The 14789-nt window shown below is 38.9% G+C and overlaps 1 protein-coding gene across 1 annotated transcript; it reads left to right on the forward strand.

Moving 5' to 3' along the window:
* Positions 1–539: 539 nt before the first annotated feature.
* siva1.L (SIVA1, apoptosis-inducing factor L homeolog) lies at positions 540–5583 on the forward strand. The gene is given in 4 exon segments (NM_001097791.1): positions 540–684; positions 3049–3210; positions 3941–4094; positions 5412–5583. Coding segments are annotated over 4 exon segments (492 nt in total). The 5' UTR covers positions 540–566; the 3' UTR covers positions 5470–5583.
* Positions 5584–14789: the final 9206 nt, after the last annotated feature.

A 14789-nucleotide genomic window follows, 5' to 3' on the forward strand; every position in this document is an offset into this window, starting at 1 on the left:
TTGGGAAAAGAAACCTACATGCTGAAACCTACGTCTTGTGATTTCAGTGGTGTATTTACGCCCGGCCTTTCTTTTTTAAAAACGCCACATCAGGCCTTGCCCTAATGTATGAGGCTAAATTTCCTGCAAGACACACTCCTTTTTTTAATCAAGTGACTTAACAGATTTGTACGTAGATCTGTCTCATATCAGATAAATAATAAAAGTGAACCAAAAGGTGACCACCCCTTTAAAATAAAATATAACGGCAGAGGCTTTTGCTATACAAGCCCACGGGCAATACTCAGCTCACACGCTCATGACGGATGCTACGAGCTACTGAGTTACCACAGTGACCACTGCGTGTGGAACTAGCCTGCACTTTGCCAGCCAGGGCGGAGCCTTCTATTTCAACCAACGAGAAGACGCGCTTAGCTTCCTGTGTGCGACGTGATAGGCTGGTCTGCTCCGTGACTTCCCGATACGTCCTTGAAATAGAGGCGGTCCTGCTTCTTCACCCGCGTGCGCAATAAGTCAAGTTTCGCTTTGGCGCGCTTCCTGGATTGTCCTGCGTTCCAGTCGCTAACATGCCCAAGCGCTCGTACCCGTTTGACAGCGTTTCCCCCTTACAGCTCAAGACTCATGTTGGTGAGAAGGAGTTGTGCCAGGGTGTAGCCGGTGACACTCTCATGCGGGACATTTTCGGTGAGTGTAAATGAATATGTGTGACATTTTTCCATGAAGCAAAATGGGACAAGTTCACCCGTCACCAGGGACGTAACGGGGCCCAGCAAGTATAGGGGGTCCCATAAAACCCTAATACACATACAATGTCAATAGATATTGGTCAAACCGGCCGCCCTCTAGACATTTTGGTGGCCAGCAGATTTTTGCCTCAAAATTGTCTGAAATTGAGGAAAGTCAGTGGAAAATATGAGATTGCTTAAGAGGGGTGGGAGACTGGGGAACAGCGCACAAAATCTGGTAATTCCCTACTTCTACACAAGTCAGTCCCATTGCATGCTGGGTATTGTAGTCTTACATTAAACTTGGGGAAATTGTTAAACATAAACTACACTACCCAACATGCATTGGGAGACACAGGCTCGGCACATTAGGGCAAGAGGAAATCTTTGGCTGGTTTCCAAAAAGTAGCCCAAATCAGCACCTTGGCTAGTTTGTACTTTCAAAGCCTGCCTGGGCTTTAAATTAGTAGCCCAATGTGGCTGGAAAACCAGCAACCCTGCTGGATTATAGCACCGTGTCACAAGCCCCCGCCTGTAATAATCCGACTCCTTTCTCCTGTGTGGAAACTGCCTTTTAAAATGTAATGCCTACTATTCCAAGGGGAAGCCCACATTGTAGCTATTATAGGCGCTAGATAAAGACATTCTAGCTCCTTATGTAAGAAAAAAATCTCTTTGGTGTTGCATTTCTCTTCTGCAAGTCTTGTGCCAGACCTGCTGTGCCACATTGGGGTTTTCCCCTCCTATAAACCCGAGAAGGGTAAGGAAGCCTGTAGCATTTTATTGCCAATGGATTGTGGTATTGGTGACATGGCCAATGTGCTGTTAGATTTAATGTTGCCAATAGCATCATATTTGATTTTGATGAGATGCTCTGCGACTGACACCCCATTCCAGTCTTGCTACCCCCCCCCCTTCTCCATATTCACCTTTCATACAATAAGTCCTGGCTGCTCTTGGCCCATAAGCTTGATTGCCACGGTTGCCTGGTCTAATTTTCAAAACCAGCCAAGAGGCACTTTTTATAAGTAGCCCAAAAATAGCACGTGTGCAGTGAACAAAAGTCTAAAAAAATAAATGAATTTATGTGAAAATACAATTGTCACAATTTTTCCATGAAGCAAAATGTCACAGCTGTGCCAGTCACTAGGGGTGGAACTACAGAGGGGGCACAGGAGGTATAGGGGTTCCATAAAACCCTAATAAAATACAATTTCAATAAATATTGGTAAAACTGGTCAACCTATAGACATTTTGGTGGCCAGAAGATTTTTGCCCCAAAATTGTCTGAAATTGAGGAAAGTCAACAGAAAATGTGAGAAGGTTAGAGGGGTTGTTCACCTTTTAAGTTAACTTTTTTAGTATGTTATAGAATGGCCAATTCTAAGCAACTGTTCAATTGGTTTTTATTTTATTTTTTATAGTTATTTTCCTTTGTCTCTGACTCGGCTGTCAAATGGGCGTCACTGACTCCTTCTTAAAAGTCAAAGCTCTGTAAGGCTACAAATATATTGTTACTTTTTATTACTCATCCGTCTATTCAGGCCTCTCCTATAAATGTTCCAGTCTTATCCAAATCAATGCATGGTTGCTACAGTAATTGGGACCATAGTTACCAGATTGCTTAAAATGCAAATTGAACAGCTGCTGAATAAAAAGCCTAATAACTCAACAACCTTAAATAATAAAATGAAAACCAATTGCAAGTTGTCTCAGAATATCAATCTCTACATCATACTAAATGTTATCTTAAAGGTGAACCACCCATTTAAGAGGGATGGGAGACTGGGCTACAGGGCCCAAAATCTGGTAACTCCTGACTTCTACACAGTTCCGGCCCATTGCATGCCGAGTATTGGTAGTCTTACATTAAACTTGGCAAATTGTTAAGCAAAACACTACATTACCCAACATGCATTGAGAGACGCAGGCTTGGAACATGGACGTTTTGGTGGTGATTTGTCTGTTATAGCTGCGTTATCACAGGTGACAGATCTTCCAAAATGCTTTCCCACCAGCAATAATATAAATTATCCAAAGTCGCCTGAAATTTCCTCTCAAGGCAGCTTCAGAAAGAGTGATGGCCATATGGATCTCCTAAAAGTGGCATAGTATAACATTAAAGTGATACTGACTCCAAAAACTTTTTAAAATCTCAATGTGCATAAAAAGTTACCTTTAGGTCATGTGTATTATTTTTTCATTGACCAGGCTGCTTTTGTAACTTATTGTTACTTGAAGTTCCTGAACCTGACTGTCCCTTCTCAACTTGTCAGTTTCTAATATGAATCCGAAATCCTAATAACTGTTTCATTCTTCTTAGAAAAGACCAAGATGTTGTTGTTCAAAGGAGCTAAAGCCGTTGTGGGAAAACAAGAGCACCAACGTGAAAATGGGCAGGACGTTTCTGTTCCTGAGCTCCCATCAGGACAGACTGTTATTGGACATGATGGCAAACTGTGCAGGAACACTCAGTTGCGCAAATGTAAGGACTGCAACGGATTTTGCACTGCTCACTTGTAGAATGCTTCACCTGTCTTGTAGCTTAGGCCATTCACTTGCGTATGTGACCTGGCACATGTTTTAATGTTGAACCTTACCTGCAACTTTCTTCAATGCCTTCTGGAGTTACTATGTGTTTTACAAAGAGCATGGAATTAATATGAACCCTTTGTTTTCCCATCATTAAGAAACTGGAGTTAAGGCCATTAAGGTCATGATTAGCTTATAGGCCCTAAACGGCAATTTTCTTTTTCTATGCTAGCTATTAAAATGGGGAAACTACCATTCTGCCACCTATTGTTTTCTTGCAGGAGTTAACTAACAATGCCCTACTTATAAACTTTATATGATGTCTGTTTACTTTTTAACAAAATCTGGGATCAGTGAGTTGGTGCTCTGGATACAACAGACTCCTGTCCACTGAGTTATCTCCCAACCCTCGCTTTTACAGAATGAAACCTGTAAATATACATTACAGATTAAGATTACTTTCACCTGTGAAGATGTGTAGCTAGTAGAATTATGCAGATCTGTTGATTAACTAGTATCTGACTTCACAAAGATTCATAACATTGGCACCTTCTATACACCACAGTGTTTACTTATAAGTGTAAAGTATAACTGATGTGCTAGTTGTTTATGTGTCTCTAATGCTACGAATGTATACTCCATGTATTGGGGCAACTTATTTGATTTTATTTATTTTTTAACAGCTACCCTGACAGGGGTATCCAAAGCCTGTTCTTCCTGTGTCAGATCTGTTGCTGCCAAAGAAACCTGCTCACAGTGTGAACGCTATGTTTGTAAACAGTGCTGCAAGGTATGCAGCTGTTGCTCTGCAATCATCTGCTCCTTCTGCACAGATGTGTAAGTAAATATATATTTTTTCATCCTAAAATACATGATGCATTTATATTATAATGTAGTTATTCAATGTACCTGCTCAAGCTGACACTGGCTACAAAAGAGCTAAGGAATAATTTTTGGTAGAAATGTACCAGATCAATAATATTGAAGGTGAGAAATGTAACATTATTGAAGGGTATGTAAAGGCAAACATAAAACCCTGTTTTCATTTACTGAAAATGAAATCCCGAATTTAATTAAATTAGAAAATCTGTACCATTTTTTATGAAAAACCTGATTGTATGCAGTAAAATTCTTCCTTTGCTTGACTTGCTCAGACTGCTGTGGATCCGAATCTCTATGCGGATGCCGGCTGTTCTACAGGGAAATAAACGGACAGACAGTTTTGCGCAACTGGGAAGGAAGGTGAAGGGCTGATTCACATAGAGATTAGCTAATGCTAGTCAACTTATGCAAACAAAACCTAAAATATCCCTGCACATTACTTCCCAGCCATTGGAAAGTACAATCTTTTTCCTGTGGAGTAGCTAGGGACCATCTAAAGCTTCCTATCCGCAGCAGTCAAAGCATGTAAATCAAAGGTGGAATTTCACTACATGAATAGTTATTGTTATAAACACATGGAGGTACTTGTGCGACACAGCAGAAGTTTAGTGTGCTTCCCTTTTACTCTTATTCTCTAGTCTTGCACCTCAACAGCACAAATATGGTTTTAAGGTTTGAAGTTCTGTATATTTGGCTGCAACAGTGCCGTACAGTTCTTAACTTACCCCCAATATATTGAGCATATCTAAAACTTAAAAACAATGGCTAGAAAGGCCATATTTTCTTGAATGCTTCACTTAGTGAGTTTTTCAAGGCTAGTTTCACTAACAAAGCTTACACTTTTTGGGGGGGAAAACTAATTTTTCCTGATTTTATTATGCCCCAAAGCTACTGAAAGTCCGAATCCAAAAATACTCCAGCTCAGGTGAGGTCATGTAGAAGTCAATAGTGGAGGTCCCTTGAACTATATGAAGATGATTTTTGCTTTCATGATTTTATTTATTTATATTTTTTTTTAACTCTTATCAACTAGAGGTATTAATGTCCCCCCCTCCCCCATAGCAGTCAATCGTGGTTTTTTTTACATTTGGGATTTCATAAATAAGCAAACATTTAGCATGATCTACAAACTGACTTCTCATTTTTATGATCAACTGGGGAATGAAACGTATACACTAGAGTTCTCTTTAGCACAAATTAGGTTTGCTGTTGTTTATGTTCCAGTTTAAACGTTTCCATATTGTTTCTAACAATGAAATATTATTTTTGCAGTGACCATGACAACGGTGAAGGGTTGTTCTGCTCTGCCTGTTCTGTGTTTGAAGCGTAAATCAACTGTATATTTTATCTTTGAATGCAAATATTAGTCTGTAAATTTTTAGCACATTTTGTATTTTTATATGTGAAATTAAATAAACGTTATAATAAAGAGAAGTGGCCACAAGGTGGCAGTATCTCCTTTAATGTGAAACTAAAGGGTTTGAGATGTTAAAGAGTAGTGCTATTAATATGCAACTGTACGATCACTAATTCCCTCTCTGTATAACTAAAATCAGATGGCTACAAAGAAGATTGAACACGATTTAAAGTAGAATTTTGCTTAAATTGTTTGGCTTCTTTACCAGCCCTGGGCTACCACAGTCCTTTCAGAATGAAGGATTGGTTTGTCCAGAAATGCCCCTGGCAGCTTTTGGTAAAACTATACAGGAAGCGAGGGCTCATGCTTTTGAACTGGATCAATTAATGGCATTGGAATAGATGTGTACATAAGGGTGTACTTGCAATGGTTGCCTAGTTGCAGCTGCCTGGCAACTTCTTGTGCAGTAGAACTGTAATGTTACTTGTATGGCCAACACCTTCCTATTACAGAATCCCACTTCAGTAACCTTATACGCCATGTTTTTAATTACTCAGTATTTTTTTTTTTTTTTTTTTTCTTCTGAATGCCTTCTTTCAAATGTATGTGCTTGAGGCCACCATGCTGACTATGATCTTCCTATGTCTTGTCATTCTGAACCTCTACCGCTCTCGCAGAAGTAAGCCTGAAACATCTGTGCAGGGGGAAAGGCCCAAATATTAAGCAGTACAACAGACCCATCTCCAGGACAGGAAGGATGCTGTAGTGGCAGGGCATTTGTGTTTTTTGTGTTTTTTTTTTTTGTAAAACTTCATTAGTGCACTTGCTTTACTTCTTTGTCCTTTAAGATATATATCCCTCCCCTCATCTGAAAATCCACCCCCTTTTGCTGAAGGCATTTACTGCTTTTTCTTTCCTGCCTCCAGAGGTTGACACTTTTCTGCATTTTTTTTTTTTTCTTATAAGTTGACACTCTTCCAGAAATCCTCAATTTTAATAGCAAATCTATTGAGTGGAGTATACAGATTGATAGCGTGGGCCTTTTACCAAGTAGCTAACATCAACTCACTCCAGTATATGTTACTGAATCAACCTATGACCTGATGTATAAATTGCATTATCATTTTTTTTCTCAATTACAGCCCTACTTGTCATTTTAGCTTAAATCAAGGTAATTTGATTTGAGTTTTCGGGTTGATTCTATTCACCCAACTTTAAAAAAAAAAAAAAAAAAAATTTTCTTTTTGATTGGCCGATTTTCGAGGTTATGGGAGTTTTTAAAAACTCGCATGAATTTGAAATGTGCCTCTAAATATTAATTAAAAATTCTGTACTGTTTTTGAAGTCAATTTTATCTACACTATCCCTCTCACTTCATCTTTCTCTTCATTCTGTCTTCATACAGGAGTTGGGTGTCTGATGAATGATCCACTATATCTTATGGGGGGGGGGGCTCCTTTTGCCTAGAAGATGTGTTAGAGCTCACTTTATTAAAATCACCAGATGTCTCTCTACATGCAGAATTTGTGCAAAGGGCAGTTATTTTGTTTGCACTGGAATCGGTTATTTGCTTGAGCTCTAATTTGCTAGGAAAGGAAGCCCCCTCCCCCTATAAGATATATTGGATGTAACTGTCAATGAATATCTGACACCCAACTGCTGCATGAAGACAGAATGAGAGAAACAGATGTGGAGAGAGGGATGGTGAACATAAACTTGATTATTTCAGAAACTATGCAGAGTTTTTAATTGATTATATTTAGAAAGTTTCTTATTTCAATAAGATTATTATATATTTTAGGATGGTTCCCCTTTAAGTGCTAACATTATATTCCTGAAGGCATTGTCTCGTGAATAGCAGCAAAGCCACTAACCATTCTAGCAAGTAACATATTTATGCTGGGCTTGTGCTATCCTTGCTATGCTCATAGTGGCATCTGCCAGAAATGCAAAAGTGGAATTAACCATTTTTTTTTTTCTAGCTCATAATTTTAAGCTTGTGTTCTAGGGGGGCATTGAATAAATTCCTGGCACCAGTATCTTGCTGTACATGCCAGACCAGTGGAAACAGCTGCTGGTCTAAGCATTGCAGTGGAATGTATGAAGCTTTTTCTGAGTGTAAAATTATTATTGTATCCAACTGCTTTTTAAATTCTGAATCCTATGCGGGTAGTGTGGCTTGTTTCTAGAAGTTTGCAATAGCGGAGTCTACCTTTAGTTCCCTCTCCCTTTTGGTATAGGGTAAATGCTGAATGTTTCTGTCAAAATAACCTAGTGGTCTTGCTTTGCTCATTTGTTGTCTAAGATATGGATTAAAATACTAGGAAAGCCCCCAATACTCTTCTTTAGAAGTTACTTTAGTCTGATCCTTGATATCCAAAGTAGCTAACATTTCTAGTAATAGACTGTGGTGATAAGGGAGCTGGAATATTGTGCTGGTGCATGTGCCTTGTTCTCTGGGTAACACACAGAAGCCAAGCGATATTGAAAAGCCTTGATTCACTCTGGTGCTCAGTCAGGCAACCACTGGAATAAGTGGTGTGACACTTGAAAAAGGGCCCTTGTTGCCTAAAAACATGTTGTGTGGACGCACAATAAAACAAATTCTGCTTTCTGCCTTTGATTCTCATCAAATACACTTCTTGGCTGCTTCCAGTCCAATTAGTATTTTTCATCTAAGGAAGCCCCCCCCCCCTTAAAGTTTGTGTTGTATAAAAGCTTGTGTTGTATTTTCTGCTGTAATAAATGGGTTGAAGGCATTGGCCAGCAGGTGTGCTTCTTCCATACAATGGTATGTCAGATTGTATGCCTTTCCTGATCTCTAGATCATTATTATTTGCCATCTTGTGCTGATAGATTGTGTCGGTATGAGAAAGAAAAGAATGCCTACAATCTCTCTGATTGAACTTGACCTTCTTTCATCCTCGAGGTATAAAGAAAATGTCAGACAAGGACCTTGAAGACTCAAACACGGGATTTACAACCTACCCATGTGAGCTCATACAGTCCGCACCTTATGAGAGTGACGGTGATTTGGAAGTAGCTGCTGTGGTGGGAGCATAAGTAGAGCTGGGAACTGTAGTCACTCTGCAAAGTTGGGGGGAGGGCAATAAGTGATTTACCCAAAAAAAGTCAGTTGGCAGACCTGAATTAGGAAAATATTCATGTCCTCCAGTCCAGACAAAAGAAGAACATTTTTCAGTGGAATTTTGGATGTTTCTACTTTTGTCCTACCTCCAGATGTGAAAACCTATCCCCATAGTGGCTGCACAGACGGGTAGGGCCGTAATTGAGAAATAGCCACCTGGTGTGTTTCTTTGTTTTAACACTAACTTGAAAAGCAGGTTCGAGTGCACATAAAAACATAAGCTTAATGATATTTTATTCTGCTCCATGGTACACATGAGCATTCAGATCTGTGTTTTAGCATAGTTAATTCCCTTTTTTAAGATATTTTTGGTGATATGACTTCATAATGTATTTATTAAGACATGCATGTTGAACCCACAAGTGCACAAACTTGTTTAGAGGTCAACAAGATATGTTTGATGCGTTCAGCATTTTAGATAAAAGCCCCTATCTGTAATAAACTAAACTATTAGTCATATTGAGAGATCCACTTCTGCATTTAAAGTTTCACTCCTAGGTCCTGATCATCATTCACTTTTCTTCTAATGTTTATAAGTCGATGGGGTATATTTATCAAATTACACCACTCTCCATTCATTTCTATGGGGTTTTAAAAAAAAGTATTTTATCAATGGGTGAAAGTTCACCCTTTGATACACGCCTTTCAAAATCCCAAAGAAATGAATGGAGAGTGGTGGAATTTCACTCTAGAGGACTGTGGTGATCTTTAACTTCACTCTTTGATAAATATACCCCAATGAGTATATCTGAAATAATAAATATAAGGTATGTGTCGAGTTCATTGGTGCATCAGAATAAACCCCCCTAAAAACTATAGCATTACAAGAGCAGAGGCCATCCTCGGCACAGATCTTGTTGACGAGAAACAACTTCAGGGACATCTGCCATTGACTTCTTCATAACTAGGGATGGGCGAATTTATGCCCATAGACTTGTATGGCGGCGTGCGTCAAAAAAAAAGACGCGCGTCAAAACAATTTCGACACGTGACAAAAATTTTTTGACGCCCATAGACTTTAATGGCCGTCTGCGACATTTTTGGCAAAGCGAAACGGGTCAAATTCGCCCATCCCTATTCATAATCTCGACAGGTTGGAGACGGGAGTTTTTTTGTTTTTTTTTAATTTTTTTGTAGTTTTGGGGTATAATAAATCTCTAATGAACTCCTCCATGATAAATTTGAGATTTTCCCTTTAAAACCTTGACCAGATAAAATTGAGGTTTAATAAATGGGCCCCACTAATAATAATAATTAATAGTTTAATTTCCATAAATCAAAAAGAAATTCTCATGCTCATAAAGGGGACTATTTATTAAACCTTGACTTTGTCTGGTTGGATTTTTTTGGGCAAAACCTAAATTTTTTTTTTGTGGGGGAAAAAACTAGAATTTTTCGAGATTTATTACACCCGATGCAAAAAGTCTGAATCTGAAAATCCGCCATATCAGAGCTGTTGAGGTTCTGTATAAGTAAATGGAAAAGGCATTTATTCCAAAATGAATTTATCATGGTCTTCGTGGGTTTAGCTGAAAATCTGACCTGTTTGGGGGTTTTATGGAAATAACTTGATAAAACCACGGGGGCCCTGTGGCCCAACGATCGGGTCACAATGAGAAGAATATGGATGGTCCGATCGAGGTCTGCATTAACTAACCAATGCTGTTCTCAATCCAATGGGATTTTTAAACCTGCCCCATCAACATCTGCCCGACGGGGAAGCCTGTTGGAGGGCCCCATACATTGCCCAATAAACTGCCAACTTAATGTGTTGGAAACTATGTCTGTGTATGGGGGCCTTAACACCACCTCTAATGTCTCTAATCTCATTCCTAAACAGAACCTTTCTAATCAGTTTTTTACATGTGGTTTATATCCGCTGTCTTCAGTCGGCTACCTCCACACACTACACTATATAAAACATACCACTGAATGATAAACCATTAACAGCATCATATTACAAGTATTAAATTATCTTGTGAGGAATAAAACCTGCTCATACCCTTCCTATATAGTCCCTTGGCATTTTTGGTTCAATGTAATAAAAATCGATAAAAATGCCCACGTACTTTATTCCTCAACAGTATCTACAACGACCCCTTTAATACAAACCACTTCAAGGTCAGTTCACAGCTTTCTAAAACTCACTACCAACTTTATTTTGGCCACATTTAGATGAAATCATCTACTACACTCAACAAAACGACTTCCCTCCTGTATTCAGCCTCCTGTCCCTTTTAAATAACAAACAAGGGAAAGTTGTGCTCACCACTCATTTTTAAAACCATTGTGGTCACAGCCTCATTGCACCCCCGCCTAATGGTTTTAAAAATGAGTGGTGAGCACAACTTTCCCTTGTTTGTTATAGTTATACAGGAGCAGTGACCAGCTCCATGTTGTAGCTCCCACCCCTCCCAGCTATAGTCAGGTGATCCCACTGGTGTCTAATAAAAGGGCAGCCAAGTTTGGGAGTTTTACTTTGAAAGCAGCTTGTAAGTTGCAGGTAAAACTTAGTCCCTTTGGAAAATGTATAATGAAGCAATAGAATTCTTAATGAATCAGATGAAAATCAAGCGTAGGACTGGCCAGATATGGGATGACTTTGACGTAGTTGGCCAGCTTAAATATATTGCAATATATGGACAAACAATCCCTGTTTTGTTTAAAGGGTAAGGCATTTTTTAGTAGCAGTATGCACAAAATGTCTCTGTCTTAAATATATTGATAATGGGTTGAGTGCAGAGGACTCTTGTATTTGCCTTTTAAATAGCAGCCACTATAACAGTCATCCGAAAACTTGTGTAGTTGACATAATTGCGAACAATATCTAAAATCAGATAAGAAAAAGGAGACAAAACATAACCATACATAACATTTGCATTAACACACTTAACATTTGGTGCCTACATGCTGAGAGATCGGCAAGACATTTATATTTAAGCACCACACCTGCTCGTGTTGTAGACACTCGGAGAAGTTGGTATTGCAGAAATAAAGCGAGGCAATCTTTCTTTAGTCACTTTACTTAAATCTGTTCTATATTATTGCGTCAGGAAAGTATGGCTACAAAGGTAGGGGGCATTTGACTGTGGCTGTTAAATTCCCCCATGTTTCTGATCTGCTTTTTTCCCTGCCGCAGTTACGGTGAATCTGACTCTCTTCAATTATCCAACTTTGCAACTTGTCTCCCTTCGCCCTGAACAGATATGAATGCAAATAGCAGTCGCACACAGCAGCAACCCCACAATTTGCCTTAAAACCAAAACAACAATAATCATAATAAAACTTAATGATCTTTGCTTATTTTCCTTTCCCCTTCCTAATGGCTTTTCACTTAACTGTTTGAAACATCTGGTTCCCTGGCAAATTTCTCCTTCATTTGGCATTAGAACATTTAACACCAAATCTAGTTTACCATCTTCAATAAAATCTACGGCCATACAGGGGATAAGGTTAGGAATCGCTTTATGTTTAGTATCTAACGGCACACTTATCCAGCTTTACTGCCAATGACAGAAGTTTTTCAAATGCATTGGATTTTTTTGTGTTTCCTCAATGATGCAGTTTATCTATCTGTGAACCCTTCACTCAAAAAAGTCAATTTGTTTAAACAAAACAAAAACACAGAGGTAGCGTGTTAACTTTCTTTGCTTAATTAAAAGGAAAACTGTAGCTTCTTCTTTGTGTAGTTTGTAATGCAAATAGAAGGGGATCTGTGGAGCTGACAACAAGTCATCGCTAGATGCACATCTTCACAGTAGGACCTCCATTATAAGAAGGAAAGCATCTTCATAATATTTGCTGTCATTGATTTCTATTGTGAAAACCAAACAGAAGGAAAGTGGACTCTTCATTAGGATATGAAATATCTCTAATCTTTTTTGAATAGTTAGAGAATTTTATGTCTTACCCTAAAGATTTGATAAAGTGTCTCCAGGGAAGCCATGAAGTCCAGTAGCGTGTGCTTTGGTTATGAATTATGTGTGCAAGTTCTTCCAGTTGCCTGATTTCTTCTGTGTTAACAAACTATTCTTTAAATGTAGGAGAGGAGATGGCCTTCCACTTCTTGGGGCGTAACAATGTCACAGATTGGAGGAGATGAAGGGTAAGGGGGTCTGTAATCATTTTATTTGTCTCTGGAGAAATATTCAGAACGATTAGCGCCTGGTTTTCTGTCTTTCTATTATTCTGTGTCACTTTATGGATGGTGGCTACTACTTCCCTCCAGTATTGCTTTAAAGTTGGCCAAGTGAGCCAGATGGGAATATGTGACCCGTCAGAAGTGTTAACATCTCCAACACTTTCTGGAGCTGCTGCGGTACATTCTGTTTAGTTTAACTGCTTCCTTGTGGTCAATTTGCAGATCGCTTCATTTGTTCCTGAAGCGCTAGATGTTTTTATGCAGAGTTTTAAATATTTTGTTCCACATTGAGGCTTGCATTTAATTATTTTTCCCAAGCCAAACAGAAGGGTTTTGGGGTTTTGCCTCATGTAAATGTTTATAGGCTTTAGAGAGAAGTTAAATATGAAGCCATTCATATTTGCTCCCAGGACTGTTCCAATCTTTGTATCTGTTAGATTGAGTATAGAAGTGGAGTTGGTTGTATCCCCAATTATCTCTTGGATGGTGACCCCAAGGCTGTTGAATCATTTTGTTATCTTTAATGCAGTGACTGATTCTAGTACAACTATTGCCCCATCTAGTGAAGGAACCTTTCTCCATACTTCGTCCTGGTTAAACATCAGAGGTTGAAGTGAGTAAAGTAGATTTTTGTTGCTACTTTTCCTCCTCACATCACCATATTCATAAAGAACTTTAACATTGTTGAACGTTGCTTATTCTTGTTACCCCGATCACACCGCAAACTCCCATTATTTGCTACAGGAGGGTGAAGAGCATCTTTTGGGCAAAATAAGAGGGGAAAAAATCTGCACAATTATTAATGGGTAGGAAATATTGTAAATAACAATAAAATGCTACAACTTCAACTGAATGTCCATTACTGCATCAACAACGCTTTAACAACCCACCATCTCTCCCAGGGGAAATTTGTGAAACTACAGTGAAGCAGAAATATAATTGTTTCTTGATATTCATATTTTGCAGCTATTTAAAAATAAGAGACAATTTTGGTAGAAGGCAGACGTAGCATCTTTCTGCAATGGGCTGCAATATGTGACAACTGGAAAAGAAATCATAGGGTACATTTACCATAGAAAATCTTCACCACTTGAGGCATTGCATTAACCTATGCTACCACGTGGGGTTGTTTCTCAACTTGTGCTACTGCGGGCAACAATGTGTCCCAAAGTTTCTTCCCTTGGTGAAAAATGAAAACTTTGGGATACATGACAATGCATTTGTTTTCCCACCAGCGACCTCACATTATTGTGGGTGACAAAAAAAATGCTCTAAAACCCCTGTCTTAATATGGTACACGTGTTATGCAGAAATGCCAATTTCACATATCCGACTCCTGAGCATTCACTTATTGTCTTGTGAAGATAACAGAAGAGCTTGCTGTGGAAAATCTCATTTCCAGAAAAAAAAATTGTGATGATGTTTTGCTAAATCCATACTGTTACCTGGGCTTTCACCTCAGTTCAGTCTTCAAAAACCTTATCATTTGCAGGGTCGGACTCCGGTCCAATGCTGATCGTTTGCATTGAGTTACTCATGCCTCCTCCACACAGGAATTGGCCCCATGTTTGTGCTTGGTGTGATGAAAGAGACCACACTTACACATCCCGGCCCTCCAGAAAGATGCCACTCTGTGATGAGGGATTGTCGCCCTCCCAAACAGTGAAAATAAGGAATTCACAAGGGAAGCTCTTGCAATTTTATTTGCAGATGTGCCCTGATCCAAAAAAAAAGATATGAGGTGGATCAGTACACCAACTTGCATCAGTATTGTGAATTTATTTCATTTACTGTGGGTTCCAATGTTTTGGTCCTAGTTGGGACCTTTATCAAGGATCCTTGCAAAAGCCACATCTTATCTGACACTAAGGGGGTTATTTATCAAAGGTCAAGTTTGTGAGGCTTTTTCTAATTCGAATAAACTCATTTGAATGTTTGCTTATTTATGAAAAAAACCTCAATTGAATGCCATTGGGGAAAAAACTCAAATTTATGGAGTTTTCA

This window comes from Xenopus laevis, chromosome 8L (genome assembly GCF_017654675.1).
Source record: "Xenopus laevis strain J_2021 chromosome 8L, Xenopus_laevis_v10.1, whole genome shotgun sequence".
NCBI classification, from domain to species: Eukaryota; Metazoa; Chordata; class Amphibia; order Anura; family Pipidae; genus Xenopus; species Xenopus laevis.